Source organism: Vombatus ursinus, unplaced genomic scaffold, assembly GCF_900497805.2.
Source record: "Vombatus ursinus unplaced genomic scaffold, bare-nosed wombat genome assembly UNPS02014768.1, whole genome shotgun sequence".
NCBI lineage: Eukaryota > Metazoa > Chordata > Mammalia > Diprotodontia > Vombatidae > Vombatus > Vombatus ursinus.
In genome coordinates, this window is record NW_020954546.1 from 19,940,051 (window position 1) to 19,961,852 (window position 21,802).

The 21,802-nt window shown below is 48.4% G+C and overlaps 1 protein-coding gene across 1 annotated transcript in view; it reads left to right on the forward strand.

Moving 5' to 3' along the window:
- Positions 1–21,802, forward strand: part of LRRC75A (leucine rich repeat containing 75A) — a 118,280-nt gene that overhangs the window by 75,304 nt on the left and 21,174 nt on the right. Inside the window, exon 3 of the mRNA XM_027861454.1 lies at positions 16,885–16,997. Coding sequence (XP_027717255.1) covers positions 16,885–16,997 — 113 coding nt within the window. The remainder of the gene's footprint in view (positions 1–16,884; positions 16,998–21,802) is intronic.

Sequence of the window (21,802 nt, forward strand, 5' to 3'; positions counted from 1 at the left end):
TCCATCCACCCATCCATCCATCCATCCGTCCACCCATTCGTCCATCCTTCCATCCAGCCATCTGTCTGTCCCTCCATCCATCCATCCATCCATCCACTCACCCACCCATCCATCCATCCATCTATTCTGTGTACTTTGCCCTACAGACCATGGACCTGGTCCAAGCCCTTATCACCTCTCTCTAGGATCTTAACTGGTCTTCTTGCCTCAAGCCTCTCCCCTCCCTAATCCAGCCTCTACCAAGCTACCAACATCATCTTCCTGAGGCTGGCCACTTTAACAACAAGGACAGAAGGAGAGGAGAGAGTACAGACAGTGCCAAGATAAAGGAAGGAGAAGGAGCAGACTGATTTAGGGTCTGGGTCAGGAGTGTAGGTGAGGAAAAGCTGAAGCAGGAATGATGGACTCATAGGGTTTGGAGTTAGGAAAGATGTTAAAGGTCATCCAGCTGGTCCAGGGGTACTTTGTGTGTGTCATGGACCCCTTAGGGAGCCTCCAGGCCCCTTCTCAGAATATTGTTCTTACGTGATTGAAGGCAATGCTCATATTCAGTTAGAGGTTAATGAAAATAAAGATGTAAATTTTTTCCCATCCAAGTTCATGGACCCCTGAAGTCTGTCCACAGACTTTTGAGGGGTTGAGTACCCCTGATCTAGGCTAACCTTCATTATACAAATGGGGAAACTGAGGCACAGAGCTTTAGTGCAGCCTAAACAATTTTGTCTAAAAGTAGAAAGAGACAGATTCCTGGCTGACCAGCTCTATGGGAGTGTTGATACAGAGGGTGGAGAGGGTAGTGGCTGATGGCCTCCCTTCCGAGGCATCCCTGGGAAAAGGCTTGGAATTCTTGCCCTCTGGCTGCAACCCACACTTCCCCCTCTCTTTCCTCCATTCCTCAGTGGAATTCTCCATCTGGAGTGGAAGCTGTGGTGTGGAGCAAGGGTCCAAAGCCCTGCTTTCTCCTTCCCCAGAAATGCACTGAGCTAGTTCCGTGGTTGAATCATGCTCTGGCTTTGTTGACTCCTCCTCCCCTTATCTTCTTTCATTCTCCCCACCCCCCTTCTCCCCTGTGGGGCATTGGGGGATGGAGAGAAGGTCTTTGAAGAGATGCTGCCTGTCCTCCAGTCCTAGCTGCTTAGCCACTTTCTCCTCATCCTTCAAGGCTCAGCCAGAGTGCTCCCTAAAGCCTTCTCTGACCAGCTCAGACCAGACTGATCTCCCCCTTCCCTGAGATCCCCAATATTTAAACTTTGCTCCCCAGTTTATATAATGCCCTCTCCCTGCCCCATAAAGTAGGGGGGAGAGCACTGGCCTTGCAGCGAGAAGACTTGTCTTCTGGTCTCAGCTCAGACGCTTCTCAGTCATGGATGATTGACTGAACTCTTTGGAGCCTCAGTTTTCTCATCTGCAAATGGGAACAGTCCTGTGTGCTTCGCCTGTTTCCTAGGGTCGTTAGAAGGGAAGTGCTTGGCCAGCCTCAAATGGGGAGAGAAGTGGGCGTTATTAGAGCCAGGTCCGGACTAGTGCCAACCGTGGGTCCTTTTCAAAGTTACGCAGAATGTGATCATTGGTTCCAGTGCAACAGAACTCTGCAGGGTGAGTCCAAATGATTGGACCCCTTCAGTAGCTCCATATCCCCACTGATCAGGACCTAGCTATGTTATCATTATTATGGTTCTGCAGTTGTTTTTCACATATGTCTTGTGTGATTCTCAGTTTCCTTTGCTGTAAAAAGACGATAGGGTCTTAAATTGAGAGCTAAAAGGGAACTTAGCCTAGCCCCTTCATTGTACAAACAAGACAACTGAGGCCCAGAGAGGGACAGTGCTTGCCTAAAGTCACCAGGTCCTCTGATAATTACAGATCCCGTGTTCTCGCCTCTCACTGTACCATAAAAGATATCTAGCGTCCTTTCCAGCTCAGATAATCTGTGATCTGGGGAGCCTCCCCACCCAGACTGTAAGTTCTTGGAAGGCAGAGACCCTGTCTTAAGACATTGGCATCTCTCCCCTCACTCCACCTTCTGTGCCCCTAGCATGGTGGTGAATGCGGCAAATGTTCAGTGGATGCTTGCTGAGTAACTGATCTTAGAGAAGAGCTGCTTTAACCAGCATCTTTCCCCAGTGCAGGAGAAGAGAGCTGAGGATGGAAAGATGCAGGGTAGGGAGGGAGACAGGCTCTGAGACTGGTGGGGGGAGACAAGGAAGGGAGGCAGGATGCTGGCTGGGGCTGCCAAGGCTTGCTGAAGAGCTGATTGGGGATCTTATCAGGTGCCGAAGGGCTGAAGGGAAGCTGATTTTCCCTAGGATAAGGGTGAGGACCTGGGCTATTCATCACAGAAAGAACCTTCTGTTAATCTCTCCTCCATAGCAATGGGAAATTGGAAGTGCAGACAGCCTCAAGGTGGGGGTGGGATGATTGGGGTAGGGGGAGGCCACTGAGGATGGTGGAGACAAGTCTCTGCTTAGTTAGTCCTTGAGAGAGAGGCAGCAGGGCATAGTGGATAGAGCATTAGACTTAAAGGCAGGAACACTCTGGTTCAAACTTTGCCTTTGATACATATGAGCTATGGGACCAGGCGCAAGTCTCTCTTCTTTGAGTCTCATTTTCCTCATCTGTAAGATGGGGATAATAACGACAGTGACTACTCCATGGGTTGGGCTTTTTTTTTTTTTAAACATTTTTAGTTAAAGTTTTGCGTTCCAGATTCTTTCCCTTCCTTCCTCCTTCTCCTCCCCCATCCCTGAGGTGTAAGCAATGAGATATAAGCTACACATGTGCAATCATGTAAAACATTTCCACGTTAGTCATTTTGTACAGGAAGACTGGAATAAAGGAAAAAATGAAAGAAAGTGAAATTGGCACGCTTCAATCTGTATTCAAACAACATCAGTTCTTCCTCTGGAGGCGGATGGTATGCTTCATCATTAGTCCTTTGGGATTGTCCTGGGTCATTGTGTTGTTGACAATAACTAAGTCATCCACAGTTCTTTGTGGAACAATGTTGCTGTTACTGTATACAACATTCTCTTGGTTCTGCTCTTTTCACTTTGCATCAGTTCATGTAAGTCTTTTATGGGGTGGTTTGAAGGGACAAATGAGATGATGTGGGTAAAGTTCTTGGTCCCCTTCGAGGCCTTGTATTAATAAATGCAGTCATTATTTCAGCTAAGTTGAGGAGTCAGTGAATGGATGGGTCAGTCGATCCTTGCCCAGTCCCAGGAGGCTACATGAGAAGCCATTTCCCCAGGCTTATCTCAGAAGAGAAGAGGAGAAATGCCCTTCTCTTCCTTCATTGGAGAGATCAGGAACTCAGGGTGTAAATGGGCTTACCTCAGCCAGCAGATTGCTCCCCACCCATCCCTAGCCTTGCTGAATTTTCTTCCTCTCTCACTTTCCAATTGGAACCAGCTGAATTTCTGCTGAATGGCTTTCTTCCTTTTTTTCCTTCTTTCTTTTTTTTTTTGTTAGAAGGGATGGCTTATTAGGTAAGGAAACAGAGGAGGAGGAAAGGGAGCAAGCATTTAGTAAGTGCCTATTGTGTGCTAAGCACTTTACAAATATTATCTCATCTGATCCTCATAACAACCCTAGGAAATAGGGTCTATGATGACCCCCATTTTACAGAAGGGAAAACTGAGGCAGACATGGCCAGGCTCACATAATTAGTAAGTATCTGAGGCCAGATTTAAACACAGATCTTCTTAACTCCAGGTCCAGTGCTCTATCCATTCCACTACCTAGTAGGGCATATATTGGAAAAGAAGGTGATGTGAAAACAAATCCCCCCCAAAAAATCCTAAGATCATAATTTTAGAACTGGAAGGGAAATAAGAGTTCATCTACTCCAGTCCCCTCATTTCACGGAGGAGGACACTGAGTCACCACGGAAGGTGACTTGTCCAGTAGTCAGGTACTCTTTCAGTAAGTTTCTGAAGGGGGCAGCTAGGTGGTGCCATAGTGTACAGAATGCCCAGCCTGGAGTCAGAGGAAATGAGTTCAAATCTGACTTCAGATACTTATTCAGATATTCCCATGTCCTCCTACTGTGTGACCCTGGGCAAGTCACTTCACCCTGTTTGCCTCAGTTTCCTCATCTGTCAGATGAGCTGAAGAAGGAAATGGCAAACCGCTCCAGTATCTTTGCCAAGAAAACCCCAAATAGAGTCGTGAAGAGTCAGACACATCTCAAAAAACGACTGGACGAAAGCAGCCATCATTTGCCAGGCACCATGCTAAGCTCCGGGGATACAAAGAAAGGCAAAAGGCAGTGTCTGTTTGTTTTAGAGCCTATATTTTTTCTGTGTAGGGAAATTCTTGGTAAACAATTTGAGGGTGCAACTTAAGGATTTTTGACAATTGTCTGTGGCACCAAAAAGTCAAATGACTGTCCCAGGGTCCCAGAGTCAATATGTGTCTGAATCAGGGCTTGAGCCCAGGTCTTCCTGATTCGAGGCCAGCTCTGTCTCTCTCCGGGACATCACCCTCCTTCCCGAAGGATGCATTGTTGAATGAGTGCCCAGCCCTGCCTCCTCCATCCCCTCCCTGGTGCCCTCCCCTGGGGCAGAAGTCTCCAGAGCTCTCAACAGCCTGAGCATGGCCTGGTTCCAATTTCCTTCTGGGAGGTGGAAACCTCAGCCCAATCGGTGCCTGGTTGAGTTGGTCTCACGGCTAGGATTTGAAAGCAACCTGCCCGCTTCACTCCCACGCGGCTCAGCCACCCCTTTCCCCTTCTCCCTGGGCGTTTTTATAGTCAACGTTGCTGAATAATTGAGCCCCAGGAACCCGTTGCAGACATAAATTATGTACTGCTTTCTTTGTTTCTGGCCCAGCCTTGGGGGGAAGAGGGGCTTGGCCCCTCCAGCTCCAGGGTGTTCCTCCTCCCCCCACTTCCCCCCACCCAGTCCTAAAGTCCCTTGTCCTCTTACTGTTTCCCACCTAGTTTGCCTTGACCCCTTCTTTATATCATGGACTCGTAGGTGTAGTGCTGGAGGAAAACCCAGAAACCCTCTAGGCCAAACACCTCATTTTACAAAGAAGGAAACTGAGACTGGGAGAGGTTATAGGATCATGCTTTAGATTTGGGGAGGGACCCCAGGGGCCATCTAACCCAACCCCCTTATTTTACTTAGGAAGAAACTGAGGCAGAGTGATGCTGGGGGATTTGCCTAAGGCCACGCAGGTCACAGACTCATAGACCTAGAACTGGAGGGACCCCAGGAGTCCTTCCGTCCAACCCCCATTTTAGAGATAAGGAAGCAGAGGTGGTTTTCACAGTCGCTCAGGTCGTTTCCAAGGTGGAATTCAAACCCAGATCCTCCCGATCCAAACCCAGACCTCTTGCTGCTGTGCGGTTCAGGGCTCGCTTTTGTGTGCGAGGCTGGAGGCTGAGGGACGGCTCATACCCTGGCTCATACAGTCTCCCGCTCGCTGGAAAGGAAGGAAGGTTGACTGTCTCCGGGGGATGCTGTCCAGGAATGAGTATGAATGTCGAAAAGGTTTGGTGGGAGATTTTTACGCTTCTCCAGTTGTGAAATCCCCCCCTCATCTGAGCAGCTCCTCGCCCTTCCTCTGAATTATTTCCGAAGATGTGGCTTTGGAGGGCTGGGAGATCTTGAAGAGATCAGGCCCTCAGTCCATCTCTCCCTGGCTCCTGCTTTTCTCCCTGCCCGCCGGTCTGCTCTAGCTTCTCCTCGCTGATGGATGTCTCTTCTCTCCCATTCAGTTAGAGGGTACTACCAATCCAGCCCGGGATAGGAGGATCTTCCGTAGTGTCCATGCGGTCTTCCCTTGAGTATCTCGAATGAGATCCCCACGCGGCTGCTTCTCCAGGCAGCCCTCTACACTGTGGGAGAACTCTGATTTTGGGGAAGGCCTTCCCAACACCAGTCTTCAAGCTGCCTCTCTGAAGCTTCACCCATTGGACCTGGTTCTGTCCTCTGAGTCTGCCACGGGTACTTGAAAGCAGCTGTCATCCCTGCCCCCAAACCCCCCAGTCTTCTCCTCTCCGGGCTAAACATTCCCAGTTCCTTCAACTGATCTTGGGCCCCCTCCAGGCTTTCTCCAGCAGATCAATGTCCTTCCTAAAATGGGACTGTCAGAGGGCAGAGCACAGTGGCATTGCCACCACCACCCTCTCAGATCCTTTGCCACTTAAAAGAACCCACCATCACATCAGCTGATCTGGCACTCATAGCAAGCATACTCTTGACTCACGCTGAATTTGCAGGTTACCAAGACCCCCTGATATTTTTCAGAGGAATTATGCTGTAGCTCAGGGGTGAGGAACCTGCAGTCTCAAGGCCACATGTGGGCCTCTAGGTCCTCAAGTACAGCCTGGAGGCTGCAGGTTGCTCACCCCTGCAGTCTAGCTATACCATGAAGCTGATTTCTTGGACTCATAAAACAAGGATAATAACATCCTCCCTGTCTGCCCTGTGAGGCATCCGAAGGATGTTCAGAACCCTTTGATAAGATAATGGGCCGAGCCAAACAAGGTATGGGAGAATTATTCATCTGTCAGGGCAGATAGCTCAGAGCCTGTCTCTACAGTCTGGGGTCAGAGTGGTCGGCTGCTTGATAAATTAAATAGGGAAAAGGCAAGGACAGGGCCAAAGGGTTTACAGGAAATCCCTCCATCTCCTTGTCTCCATCTGGCAATCAGCAGAAACCTCATTCCCTGCCTCCAAGAACAGATTGGGGGGAGTGGCTACATTCGGGCTGACAGGGCTCGTGGTCACTGGAGGCAAACAACTCTCGGCTTATCATGGAACCATAGAATGTCAGAGCAGGGAGAGACTGTTGATCTCAGGGCCCATATTCTACAGAGGAAGAAGGTGATATCCAGAGACAGGCAGTGGTTCCATAGGGAAGCAGCCAGATGGTACAGAGGAGAGAGGATGGACTAGAAACGGGAACTCTTGAGTTCAAATCCTCCCTCGGACACCGACTAGCTGTGTGACCTGGGCAAATTCCTTAATATCTGTCAGCCTCAGCTTCCTCATCTGTACGATGGGGAAGATAATAACGCCTACTCCCAGGATCAAATGAGACAACATATAGAAAGTACTTTCCAAACCTTAGGTGATATATGTATATGTATGTGTTATTATTATTATCTATATTATTATCTATATATTGTTATCTATACATATCTATCTATATATACATCTATATATGTATATATCTATATATACATATATAGATACATAATATCTATATATTATTATCTACACATGCATATGTGTATATACCAGCTATCATTATTAATGATGCATAGAGACTGAACCTATGATTTCACTGGTTTTTGAAAGTGTCAAATGAAGAAACAAACACCCTAGAGGCAGCTGGTGGCACAGTGCTGGGGCTGGGATCAGGAAGAGCTGAATTCAAATCCAGCCTCAGACACTTACTAGCTATAATGCCCTGGGCAAGTCACTTAACCTCTGTCTGCCTCAGTTTCCTCACCTGTAAAATAAGGATAATGATAGTACCTACCTCCTGAGGTCGTGAAGATCCACTGAGGTAATGTTGGTAAAGTGCTTAGCACGGTGCCTAACACATGATAGGTGCTTAATAAATGCTTGTTTCCTTCCTTCCTTCCCTCCTTCCTTTCTTCCTTCCTTTCTTCCCTCCTTCCTTTCTTCTTTCTACCTGTTAGTCCTAAAGAGTTTCCTGGGCAGCTAGGTGGCACCATAGTGCATAGAGCACTGGACTTGGAGTAAGACTCATCTTTCTGAGTTCAAATCCAGCCTCAGACACTTACTAGCTGTGTGACCCTGGGTAAGTCACTTAACACTTTTAAACTCAGTTTCCTCATCTGTAAAAAGAGAAGGAAATGATGAACCACTCCAGTATCTTTACTGAGAAAACCCCAAATGAGGTCACAGAGAGTTGGACCCCACTGGAACAACTGAACAACACCAACAACAGAGTGGCCTGGGGCACTGAGAGGTCAAGGGACTTGCTCAGGGTCACACAGTCGTGTGTGGCAGAGGCTGAACTTGAACCCAGGCCTTCCTGACTTCTCCCAGGCCCCACGACCTGCTGCTTCTTGTAACAGTGAGAGCAGCTGGGGCTTCTAAAGCCTTGTTGATTATCTTAGTCGATCCTCACAACAACCTAAGCAATATGGTTTTTCTTATGCCCATTTTGAAGATGTAGAAACTAGGTCTGAGAAAGGTAGAGTCGCCCAGCTAGGAGGCTTCAGATCTGGTGCTTACACAAAAGTGTAAAAGTGGAAGGACAGTGTCGTGTCCAAAGACCTGGACTAAACCCTGGCCTTGCTACAAGACCCAGTGGGAAGACGGCTGGGTTGGCCCTCAGGGGACGTGGGTTCAAATCCCTGCTCAGCCAGGTAGCACTCGTGTGGCCTCGGACCAAAGTCATCAGTGAAATAACTGGGTTAGAAGCTCTGGCCCCGGGATCCCCCCAGGCTTTAGATCTGAGATGCTTTCTGATCCTCCCTGCTGGTCTGTGCCCCTCTCAGCCTCCTCAAAAGGAGGCAGTTTAGAGCCACAGAAGTCGGGGTTTTGTTGTTCTGAGACAAAGGGAGCGCCCTGGGCTGGATGCCCGAGTGTCTATGGGTGAGGCGTTATCCATCAGCGCCAGCCTTCCCCTCGCCGCCTCCGCTGCCAAGCCTGGAACCCGGGCTCTTGTGTGTGCGGCCCGATAAGGGCCTTGGCCAGCGCCGGCCACCCTGTGCCCATACCCTTTGACTGCTCCTGCCCCATCCCTGGGCTCCTGGCCTTCTCCAGAAGCAGCCTCAGCTGGTTCTGGGCACTCTAGGCTTCCCTGAGCAGAGGCGAGTTCTGCTCAGATCAATCCCCACCCCCACCACCACAGAGAGAACTAGCAATTCTGACACTGGGGCAGGAGCCACAGGTGTGGGGGGGGGGGGGAGGGGAGACCGTGGGGAGATACTGCAGGTCTCGAACCGCTTAGAGCGCTGACTGGGTCTGGAGTCAGAGTTATCGTTCAGTCAACTCTCCACGACTCCATTTGGGGTTTTCTTGGCAAAGTTACTGGAGTGCTTTACCATTTCCTTCTCCAGCTCATTTTACAGATGAAGAAACTGATACAAACAGGGTGAAGTGACTTGCCCAGGGTCACACAACCAGTACGTGTCTGAGGCTGGGTTTGAACTCTGGAAGAGGAGTCTGAAATCCAGTCTCAGATGCTTCCTAGCTGCGCCACCCTAAGCAAATCACTTCACCCTGTATGCCTCAGATTCTTCACCTCACAGAAGATCAAATGAGATACTATTTGTAAAGCGTAATGTCTGGTACATAGTAGGTGATTAATACATGCATATGCTTCCCCTCTGACACAAGGCAGGAAGGACCCCCAGGATCCCAATCAATAAACATTTATTAAGCACCAGAGACAAAGGTCTTACCATTAGTGTCTCCCTTCACAAGTGCCCAGGAAAATGGAAAGTGTTGGCGTTTCCCAGAGTGTCCTACTCTGCAGGCAGAATGGTGTAGTGGGAAGAGCTCACCTGGAGTCAGAGGACCTGGGTTCAAATCCCACCTCTGATTCTTGCCACCTCTGGCAAGTCACTAAACATCCCTGGGCCTCAGTTTCCTCATCTGTAAAATGAAAGTGTTGGACTGAGGTTTCATCCAGCTTTAGCCTCCCTGGACCTCAGTTTCCTCAGTTATAGGACTAGATGATCGCCGAGGTCCTTTGACCACCAGCCTGCTCCTGTGCAAGCAGGGGGAAGCCAAGCGGAGGAGGAGTGAGGATGCTGGGAGAAAGCTCTGACCATCTGGCAGCTTCCTGCTTGAACCCATCGCTCTTGCTCATTGGGTGCTAAGCTCAGTTAGCTCACCCACCTGCTGATGGGTGCAGGTGCCGTGGCTGGGTACATCCCCCTGGGGAGAAGCCCACCTCTCCTTGCCCAGACTCCACGTCTGGCCAGGTTTGCCTCCTAGGGAGGAGGAGGGGAGGGCTTCCCCTAAACCCCTAACAGACCAGGCAGTGGTTCCTAGAGAGCTTGGAGGTAGCCAGATTGCAGATTCAGACCTGGATCCTAGTCCAATATCCTCATTTTTCAGAGAAGGAAACTGAGGTCCAGGGACTGAAGGTAACACAGGTAGTAAGAGTAAGTATGAGAGGCAGCCTTTGAACCTCTGACTCCAGAGCCAGGGTTCTATCCAAGGTACCGTGATGAACGTCCCCCGAAAGACTAGGAGAAATCTGTGTCCAAGACACTTGCTGGTCAGTGGTAGGGAGAGGACATCAGGCACTCAGGACAAACTTGGATTGGGGTGTGTGTCTGTCTGTCTGTCTGTCTGTGTCTGTGTCTGTATCTGTGTCTGTGTCTGTGTCGGGGGAAACAAGGCAATGAAGGGAAACTGAGGTCTCTCGGGGCTAACACAGACCATCTAAGCTCCCTGAGTTTATCTCCATGGTTGGTTGCCTCTATAGGACCTTCATCTGAAAGAGACCCTGAGGATCATCTCGTCCCATCCCCCTCACTTTTCAGATGAGGAAACTGAGGTCCAGAGGAGTTAAATGATTAGCTCTAGGTCACACAGAAGTTGTTCAGCCTTCATTCTGTTTGTGGGTTCTGCTGCTCTAGAATTTGTTTAGAGCCATTTTTTACAGGTATTTGGAGGGTTTTGGGGGAGAGCTCAAGCAGGCCACTGCTTTTACTCTGCCATCTTGGCTCCACCCCTTCAGCCTTCATTCTTGAAGAGGCCCAATGACATCACAAGGGCCACGTCTTGACTTGAGCGTCTGAGGCAGAGCTGGGCAAAGTCATCAGCCTCATCTCTCGCTCCTCCATAAATGACTCAGATTAGAAGCCAGGTCCCCCAACTCCAAACCCAGCCATCTCCCTTCCCCCATCCCAACCCCGCAATGAAGCTGAGCATCGAGGGGACTCCAGAGAGGGCTCCCCAAACCTCCTCCATCGCTTGGCTGTCTCACAGCATCTCCGTTCTCTTTTTCTACAGCCTCTGGCCCCTAGGGGAGTCCTCTGGAGACACTGTCCCTTGCCTGACCCAGAGTCTGCTCTCCCTGCTCTGCGTCTTCACTGTGTGAGCTCTTTATTTTGTGTTTGCTTGAGATGAAGTAGTGGGAGGGCATCACCTCCAGCTTTATTTCCAGAATGATAGAGATCTCAAGCCATCTCCTCCATCCTATCTTCTCTTCCCCTTGCTTCTTCCTTTCTCCCCCTGCCCGCTCTTTTCTCTCTCTTTCTTCTTGCCCTCTCATCTCTTCTTCTGCAGAAATTCCCGGCTCCCAAGGTCAAGTAGGGAAGGAGGCCCTAGGGGTGGGAGGAGGTGGAGGTTTGTGGGTTTCCCTTTTTGGCCCCAATAGACAAGCCAGGCTCTGGAGCTTCTTGCGAGACCAAATTGAGGGGGTGGAAGGTGGGGGAAGTTGGTCTTCTCCAGCTTGATGCGTGCTAAGGGTGGGACCTGATTCCCAAAGCTCCCTCCGTCTTTCCTCTGTGTGGGTGCCTCCCTCCTCCCACCCACCCTCAACCCTTCCCTCCTTTCCTAGTCTCTGATTGCTGAGTAGCACTAGTGATGCTCAAGGGAGATCAGGAAATCGTCCTCGGCAATGAGAAGGAGCTGCCACCACCGCTGCTGCTGCTGCTGCTGCCGCTGCCGGCTCCACAGTCCAACCTTTTCATTTCCTCCTGACAAGTCACATTGAAGAAGTTTAACAAGCCTTCCAGGCCTGAATGCCCTTCTGTCTGAACTGAGTGGGGGATTTGATAGGACGAGGGAGAGTGGAGGGACGACAGCAGCAAGGCACCTGGTCCCAGACCCGGGTGGCACCCACTCTCTTCCTCTGCCCAGGGCTCCTGGGTCCTTTGTGGCAAAGTGCTTGGCAGTGCCATGCTGGCAAGGACCTGCCCGGGCTGGCAGCTGCTACAAGCATCAGGCTTTTTATAGCGTGCCCAGTACTTCTCTGGGGCCTGTGGGGGATACAGCGAGGCAGAAGAACCCTAAATTCGTGCTTTAAGGTTCTCACGACCCTTTTAAAAATGGTATTTAAATGTTTTTATTGACATCTTTTGTTTTGACATCACCTTTATTTTCCAAATTTATCTTTCTCCTTTCCCCAGCCCAGTGAGTCATCCCATGTAACAAAGAAGAAAAAAGAAATAGGGGAAAAGAAAACCAATTCAGCAAAGCTAACCAATGTTGCATCTAACAGTGTATGCAGCATTCATAGCCCTCCACCTCTGCAAAGAAAAGAGGGAGCTGCATTTGGCTCATCTTTTCTTTAGGGAAAAGCTTCACCATTGTAGTTACGTGGCATTCAGTTTGGGTTTCAAAAAGTGTTTTGAGATGCTTTGGGATTTTGTTTTTGTTTTTGTTTTTATGTTAATGTCACTTTTCATCAACACCCCCCCCCATAGAAATATCCTTTATATCAAAGAGAAACAGTTGAGCTAAATAAACTGGCAAATTGACCGCCTGCCTCTCACCCTCCCTACCATTTTCTAGCAAGGTCTTGCATGCAGGATCCCCAACCCTTTGGGGAATGCCATGGGAAACACTGCTGTGTTGGAAAAATGCCTCCTTTCCTGGCCAGCGAGAAGTGTGCGTATACCCTACCATATCCACAGTCCCCCACCCTTCTAACAAGAAGAAGTGAATATGTTTCATCACTACAGAAGTCTAGTTCTGGTGCTCAAAGGGCCCTCAGAGGTCATCTAGTCCAAGCCGCTCATTTTACAGGTGAGGGAACTGAGGGAAGCTTGGAGAGGGGAGGAGACTTGCCTACAGGGGCCTTGGAGCCAGGGACACCCGGGTTCAAACTGCACCTCTGACCCATCCTAGCCAGTGTGACTGGGCAAATCATGGAACCTCTCAGTGCCCCCAGGTGACCGCCCCAAGGCGATAAGTTTTCAGAGAAGGTGCTGATCTGCTTTGGGAGAGGGAAACTACCTACACCAATGGAATTATAGTCGGGGGGGGGGGGCAATGAAGGGCAGGGTTACTATTGACTCATATTGAACTCTCAGGCTTTTGGTGAACTTCTACCCAGAGATAATGTATGCAAATTGCTTAGTAAACCTTAAAACATTATATAAATGCAAGCTCTTTTTATTAGCTCTGACTCCCCCGGCCTGTCTTTGTACACTGATTTCTTGAGCCCAAGTGAAGGGCTTCACATTTACCGCTATCGAATTTCATCTTTTTAGATTTGTTCCATCGTTCTAGCCCACATCAATCTCTGGATCCTTATTGTCATCCGCTGTGTTACCTCTGCCAGCTCAGTGTTATCCACAAATCTGATCAGCATGCCGTCTGGGTCTTTAGCAAACTTTCTACCGAAGATAAAATCTCAAACAGAACAGGACTGAGGACACAGCCCAGCAGCACCTTCTCTCCAAGTTGACGTAGAGCCGTTCACTAATAAATAATAAACATTCAGGGGGCATCTAGGTGGTGCAGTGGATAGAGCACCAGCCCTGGAGCCAGAAGGACCTGAGTTCAAATCTGGCCTCAGACGCATAACACTTACAAGCTGTGTGACCCTGGGCAAGTCACTTAACCCCATTACCTAGCCAAAAATAAATAAATAATAAACATTCACTTTGGGTCTGGTCAATGGACCCAAAGTTATAGTCAAAACTCTAACTGTACTGTTATTCTATAGGCTGTTTTAGAGTGGATGACCACTATTCTTCTGTTCCCCTTTCCTCTAATTCTTCTGGCCACCTTTGGCAACTAGTGAATTTATTATCTTTTGTTCTTTCTGACTTGTCTAGAACCAGGAGATGCTTTCTTTTTTTTCCTGTTACACAAATAGACCAACTATCTCTACTGTCCTTAGCCTCTGATGACCCTTCCCCAATCCCTTCTTGTCTTCTTGTTCGAATTGGCATCGGTTATTAACAAGCATATGGAAGACAGCACCTGTGGACGAAATGAAATTGTGTCACCCACAATCCGGTCCCCTCTCCTGCTTGCTGTGGACGAACAGCCCAGTGACATGTAACCCAGTTTCAGGCTAGCCTTTGTCTGACACACGCTGAGGACGTGTGTGGCAGGATTGGCTCTGGAGCTGCTGAGATTGAAATCAGGTCAGCTGAGAAAATTTGGAGAGAAAAATCATCTGTTGGTTGTTTGACTTGTATGTTTTCCTCATTTCTTTCTTCTTAGTTGTCAAGGCCAGGATTCTTTTCTCAAGAATTCTGGTCTGTTCTTTGTTTTCATGTTCCTGGGTGGAAGGAAATGCAGAGACAGATCTCTACCTGGAATGCTGGTGGACCTGTGGAGAAGTAGGCCCCCTGGTATCCTGCCGATGGGGCAGTGATTTGGGATGGTCTTTCTGGAAAGTGATATGGCCTTATATAATAACTACAGAACTATTCATACCCTTTGACCCAGTTATCCCACTAATAGGATTATACCCTAAGGATATTATTGACAGGGAAAAAAGACCGAGCTGTACTAAAATATTCCTAGCAACGTTATTTGTGACAGCAAAAACCTGGGAACAAGCCGTAAGCCCAACAGACGGAGGATGGTTGAACCACATGTGGCAGCCAAGTTAAATGGAATATTAGTGTGCCATAAGAAATGACAAATATGGAGAATACAAAGAAGGAGGGAGAGACAAATCAAGGAAGAAGAATCAGAACACACCCACTGACTGCAGTGTTAATGTTAAAGAATAATAAAAATAATAACAATAATAACAAGAGAAAACTCCAAACAAAATTCACAGACTCAAGAGATCAGAAAGGGGCATGGAAATTAAAAAAATAATGTTCCTTGTTATTATTTTAAGGGGAAGGAAGAGGGAGCATTTAAGTGCCTACTATGTGCCAGGCATTTATGCTAAGCACTTAATAAATGTTATCTCGTTTGATCTTCATAACAACCTTAGGTGTTATTATTATCCCCATTTTACAGATGAGGAAACTGAGGGAGAAGTTAAGTGACTTGCCCAGAGTCATGCAGCTATGAAGTGTCTGAGGGTGGATTTGAATTCGGTCCTTCCAGCCTCCTGATCCACCGCTCTATTTACTGCTCCACCTAGCTGCCCAAGTTAACATGTTTTCATATTTCATTCTGGTCAAGTCAAGACAGCTTTGGTAAAATGGAGAACATAATGGCACCTACCCCTTAGGGTTGTTGTGAGGATTAAATGAGATAACATTTGTAAAGCACTTGATACAGTACCTAGCACATAGTAGGCACTATATGAATGATGATGATGGTGATGTCAACAAGCATTTATTAAGAGCCCCCTTTTTGGCTAGGTAATGGGGTTAAGTGACTTGCCCAGGGTCTCATAGCTAGTGAGTATTATGTGTCTGAGGCCAGATTTGAACTCAGGTCCTCCTGACTTCAGGGTCAGTGCTCTATCCACTGTGCCACCAGCTGCCCCCCTGTGCCCTATTCATGATATGTGCCTGGCCCACTTCCTTTTCATCTCTAATGAGATACCTGATGCTGCTTCTCCTGCACAGTTAATCACTAATAATGTGGCACAGCTTACTACTGCCCGCCATTCATCTCTTGATTGCCCTTTGGGTGACCTGAAACTTGGTCTTTTCAGAAACTAGGATATGGCATGACTCACACACATAAAGCATCTCCAGAGGAAAATGGATAATGAAAAGATGCAGCCAATTAATTTATGTCAATGACCAGTGCTGTTGTTTGTGTGGGAATTCTTGCCCCTCCAGGCAGAGCTATCCATCATTCATAGTCTTTGGGGGTTACTTGAAGCTCTGAGAGGTTCTGACTACCTAGAGTCAGGGGTAGGATTAATTCGAGGTCTTTTGGTCTCCTAAATTCAGCATTCCATCCACTCTGCCACACTCTTTCTCTAAAGTTAATATAATCTTTGCTAAATAACCTAATTTGGAGTTTATCACTATTTACAATTGTTCCTTTATCTGAATGTTTTTGTTGGTTAGGTTTAAAAATTTTTTTTAAATTAAAGATATCAAGTAACTGTTGGCATTAGTCAATTATAGTATTCAACTGAGCTCAACTGAATCCAGCTACCTCAGTTTTTTTTACAGAGGAGGAAATTGAGGCACAGAGCAGTTAAGTGACTGGCCCAAGGTCACACTACTAGTAGTTTCTGAGCCAGGAATTGAATCTAACTCTTTTTGACTCAAGTCCAGCCCTCTATCCACTGCTCCACCCTGACTTTGTTGTGAGCAGTGGTAGCCTGTATGGAATCAAAAGGGGCAGGCTTGCAGGGGGAAGAGAGGAAGGATATTTAGAAGAAGACAACCCCTACACTTCAGTGCTTTGTCATGCCAGTGACCCTCATTCATGCTTCCTCCACTCAGATGGATCAGAACCCACCCATATTTTTTCATCCTTGACAAGTGTTGTCCATGTCTTTCCATAGAGGAGTACCCCAGTGATTGGGAAACGGGGACCTTCATCTAGCTTTTGTAACATTCCATGGGCACCAGTCCAGCTCTTTGACTGTCCCTCTCTTATCCCCTCCCAAGTACAGCCAGAACTAGATAAAAAATGTAATTGGGAAATCTTTTTTAAAATAAATATAAATACAACAAAACATTAGATAATGTTAATATGTGATTTCCTAAGTCAACATGTGACCCGCAGGGATCCTCATTATGGTTTAACGGCTCCCATTTCTATCTGAGTTTGACACAACTAGACCGACACCTCTCAGGTCTCTCCCAGCTCTGAATGTATCATGCTATGATCCAGACAAGGTCTGTTAAACAATTGGTCTCATTACCTTGTTGTCACGCCCTGTATTTTGTAGGTGAGGTGAGAAAACTGAGGAAGAATTTGACTTGGGGTCCACCCAGCAGCCCTCTCTTCCACCCTGGGGCTGGTGGGTGAGACTCCGGTCTGGGGCAGGGATCCCAGGGGTCCCCTCGCTAATCAACCTCGGTTGTTGCTGTTGCAGGAGGGAGATGCCCTGGGCACCATGGAGAAGCTCTGTCGACAGCTGATGTACCATCTCAGCCCTCACTCCCAGTGGAAACGCCACAGCCTTATGAAGAGGAAATCTCAGGCCTGGTAAGTTCCCCTTAGGATCCTATGGAGAAAGGGCTGCCACAGAATCAGAGGAGGGAGCCCAGTGATTCTCAAAAATTAATCTCTGCTATGACAAAACCAACACGTGGTCATTGAGTCTTTACTAGTAGGCAAGTATTACTATTACTTCCTGGGAACCTGTCCCAGCCTGGTCAGTGAGGAGGCCGCCCTCCCCACAGGGGATAGCTCATGTATTGGAGCTGGCCATCTCCTCCCTGATCTACCATCTGTGTGACCATAGACAAGTACCTATTTTCCTGGACCTCAGTTTCTTCATCTGTAAAATGGAGAGGTAGGGCTAGGTGGTCTCTGAGGCCCCTTTCATGATCTTATCATCCCATGTGATAGGAAGGACCTGTAGGAAGGAAGAGATGGAGTCCTTCTCCTTAGAACCAAGTCTGATATGGGGGACGCCTGTCCCCCGTCCGAGGGACAGCCCCGCTCGACGGTCCCTGCCGTTGTGAGCATCCCAGTCTGATCCAGCCCAGTGCTACTCTCAAATAGTTTCCAATCCCCGTCTTGGAAGAGCCCCGACCTTGATAAGGGGAATGTGGGGGAAGGGGAGTGGGCAGGAGAACGTCCCCCTCATCAGAGGCGTAGTCCCCCATCTCTGAATCCAGGGCCTGAGGTTCTCCTTTCTGACAGGAGAGATGTTATCCCCACCCTCGGAGAGCTTTGAGTCTGGTGGGGAAGACCCAATTGCTGCCGTGCCTTATGAAAAGACACCCAGTGCCTGCTCTTGAGGTGGGGTGGGGGGTGAGCTATGAGTCTTCTGGAAGACAGGAAGGTGTTTAAAAACAACCAAGAGAATAGGTGATCATCTGGGCCACAGACAGAGCCAGACGGGGCTGGAGACAAGTGTTGACCACCCGTCCTTCCAGATGCTCTCTTCTCTGAGGGCACACACACTGTTGTAACATTGCTTTTCGAGGTCTTCCTCCTACTTGCCTGGCTGCTCCTTCTCAGTCTCCTTTGCAGGGTCATCATCCCTCACCCCTTTCTCCCTCACTTGTCTGTGCTCCAGGGCCTGGTCCCTGGTCTTCTTTTCTGTCCCCACTCTCCTCACGCCTCCTGCTCCAAACATCCTCCACACAACTGCCAAAGAGCAGATGTTACAGGGCCACCCACCCCCCTCCTTCTTTCAATAAACCCCAGTGAGTCCTTATTCCCTTTGAGATAAAAGACAACTCCGGTTTGCCACTTAAAGCCCTTTCCAGACTGATTCCAGATCATTCCGTGTCACACACACACACACACACACACACACACACACACACACACACACACACGACATTCCCAGGATAGCCAATCTGTCCTTTGTACTGTTACTGACACACAAAGCCCTGTGTCCTGTCTCCGTGTCTTTCTGGGCACAGGCTGCCCCCTTGCCTGGAATTCACTCTCTCTTTACCTCTTTGCCTCTTCGAATTTCTAGTTTCTTTCAAGCCCTGGCCCCTGAATTTAGAGCCTGCCTCATTCCCACAGCTGCTGCACCTCCCTGAGTCCCATGAGTACCTCGGATCTATTTTGCATATTTTTGTGTATAACTATGTATTCGTGTTGCCTCTCCTTAGAGAATGTAAGCTCATTGAGGACAGAACCTCTCTCATTTTCCTCTTGGTAACTGACTGCCTGTGAGCCCAGGACCCGGCATATTTGCCACTACTCCAGTGATTTTGTGATCTCCTAAATTCTGAGATTCCGTGCCCACTCATCCTGTGTGACTCCCTTCCATGTCCTCCCATAATTACACCCCAGGCAGTCCATCCAATGTGCTCTATAAATGCTGATTGATTGATCTGTTCTCTTGATTTTCAGTCCCACCAGCCTCCTGCCCGAGCAGATGGTGGGCACTTTGGAGAGAAGGAAGTCCTGTGAATAGGATAGCCTCAGGGGGCCGAGTCCAGCGAGATAAAGCTCCACTCTTCTGTTCCAGTCCTCCCTTCCCCAAATGCAGCCCCCGAGGGAACACTCAGATCTGTACACATTGTTCCCCTGCCTCCCCCACCCCAGAAACTGATTAGCCCTTGAGAGGGCAGGGGAAAACGTAGTCATGAAGGGAAGCAGAAATGAGAATGAGCCAGAGAGGTAGAGAGAGGTAGGGAGGGAGAAGGAGATATTCCCCAGAGTAACAATTAATTAGTGTCGGCTCAGAGGAGCAGCTGCATCTGGCTGGATCCCAATTGCCAGAGAGTGGGAAAGGTCGCTGGCTAATTGGTAGCTGGGAGGCAGAGCCCTGGATCCCCCACAAAAGGTTAGGTCCGGGGCAATAGGGAGCCCAGCCCCAAAACTGCCCCGGCTTTCCACAGAAGTGCCTTCCATCTCCCTTGAGAGCATGAAGCAGGAGCTCTCCTGATGGCAGCCTGGCCTGCGAAGGGCCCAATTCCCCCTGCCCCGGGCTCAGCAAGTTTCACTCCTGAATCTCTTGTACCTGGGGAAACACCAACCAGAGCCTGCCTTTCGATGAGTCTGAAAATTCAGAGAAGCCCCAGGGACAAGGAGCTGTGAGGCCCAGGTGGATTTTGTTCCAGATGGCTTTATTAGGAGAAAGTTACTGAACCAAAGGAGGGCAGGAAGCCTGGGAGGGTGGGGAGACCCCCACCCCACCCCCACCACGATCGATCTCCTTCAAGATTGTTCTTTCCCTTCGGGTCTCTCAGGGAAGCCCTCTGAAGGGACCAATGGGGAAATCGAGGTTCAGCTTCTACCCTTTGTATATTGGAAAAGGAAGATAACAGTCATTCCCTGGGTTGTCGAGTTGTGAGGATGGAAGGATTTAATGTACATGAAAGTGCTTTAGAAACCATCATTGCCCGTAAAAGAACCCCAATATATAAATCTGGTTTAAAGTTCAGGTAGAAAAAGTTTTATTGTTGAGATAATAATAAACCATGAGATAGGTAGTGCTTGAAGGCTGCTAGGTGATTCAGTGGATAGAGCACTGGGTCAGGAAGAAGACTTGAGTTCAAATCCAACCTCAGACATTTAGTAGCTGTGTGACCCTGGACAAATCACTGAACCTCTGTTTCATTATCCATAAAATGGAGATAATAACGGTCCCCGCCTCCCGGGATTGTGAGGATCAAATAAGAGAATATTTTAAAATTGTTTTGCAAGCTTCAAAATGCTGACTATTATTATTGTTATTATAAGCCAAGGCAGGGCAGATCAGAGATGGCTCTACAAATCGGGTAAGCTTTCTCTTGCAAACCACTTGCCACCTATATATAGTATAAAATGAAAAGAAAGCCCAGCCCTGCTGGACCCCAGCTTGTGACTCAGTACAGGCTAACCGCGTTCCCTACAAAGACAGAATGTGCCGTCCTCTGCGAGAGTTGACAACATCCTACACCTAAGCTTTGTTCTACAGATTTGTTCGTCCCAGAGAAGTGAAGGGACCCTGGGGAGGAGGACAAGAGCTTTCTATCTGAAGGTCCAGCAAGAGCGACTGGGAAGGGAGGAAAGACTTAGACACCAAGACGGGGGGGGGGGGGGGGGGCCGCGGACACACATGACTCACTCAGTTTACACTAACACGGAGGCTGATTCTAAAATGAACTGACTCATGTGAAGAGAAGGAAAATAGAGGGTCCCTCTCTCTTTGCCTCCACTCCATGGACCTCAGACAAATGCTGTGTTGCTTTTATTGGGATAGCAAAGTGAGTCAGCTCTCAGAATGTTCGTTTACTGGGAAGCCCAGGGGGTCCCATTAAGGGGACCCAATTTCATGGTAGGTGGGTTCATATGTGGGGGTGGGAGGATCTTGACTTCAAAAAGGGTCAGATTCTTTCTCTTTCTAACTCGGTCCCTACCCTGGAGTAATTCCAAGGAAATCCCTAAAATGAAGGTTGGGGTGGCTTATGCTTATGGTCCCCCCAAAATGTGAGTGACAGTGTCCATTTTAGAAAAAAAAGGACTGGATATCTCCCACAAAACTGGACATGCTCTCTAGCTCCTTGCCAAAGGACCACAGTCCCACAAATCAGGGATTTGCCTGGTCACCCCCTGCTATTTTAGGAAGCAGGAAAGTTGATTTGGCATTTGAGAAGGACGAGGCAGAGAGATTGGAATAAAGGTCAAAGGTAGGGGGAAGTACCCTCCTCTCAGGCACTGGCCCAAGCACCACATTCCTTTGGCCCTCTCTAGCTGCCCTCCCCTTAGCCCCTGGCTGGGGCATGGAGATGGAGGGGGCACTGCATTTGGTCAATTTCAACGTCAATAAGCATTTATTTTTAAATAGACTTAATTGATATGGTTTGTTTTTACGTTGCATAGATTTTTTTTTACATTTACATAGATTGCCTCCTCCCTCCTCCCAGAGACCCTTCCCATGTAACAAAGGATTTTTTTTTAAAAGAAAAAGAGGAAGACAAAAATTCAGCAAAACTCATTAGTATGTTTCAAACAATCTGACATTATATACAGTGTCCCACCCACCCCTACTTCTGCAAAAACAGTCGGAAGAGGTCTCTTTCCTCTTCTTTGGGATCAAATTCATTCTTTGTAATTTTGCAATATTCATTTTTTATTGTTTTGACCCACATTGATTAAACATCTGCTGTGTGCCTGGCCCTGTGCTAAGTGCTGGAGATAAAAAGAAAACGTGAAAGCCCCTTGTTCTTGAAGAGCTTACAGTCCACCTGTGCCACAGGTACCACGGATAGGTCCGTGGAAGGAACAACCACTGGGGCGGGGGCTGTGATTCTCCCTTCTGGTCCTTCTCCCAGTGCCAGGCCAGGTGGGCAAGGGGAAAGCAGCCCAGGGAGGGCACACCTGGTAATACTTTT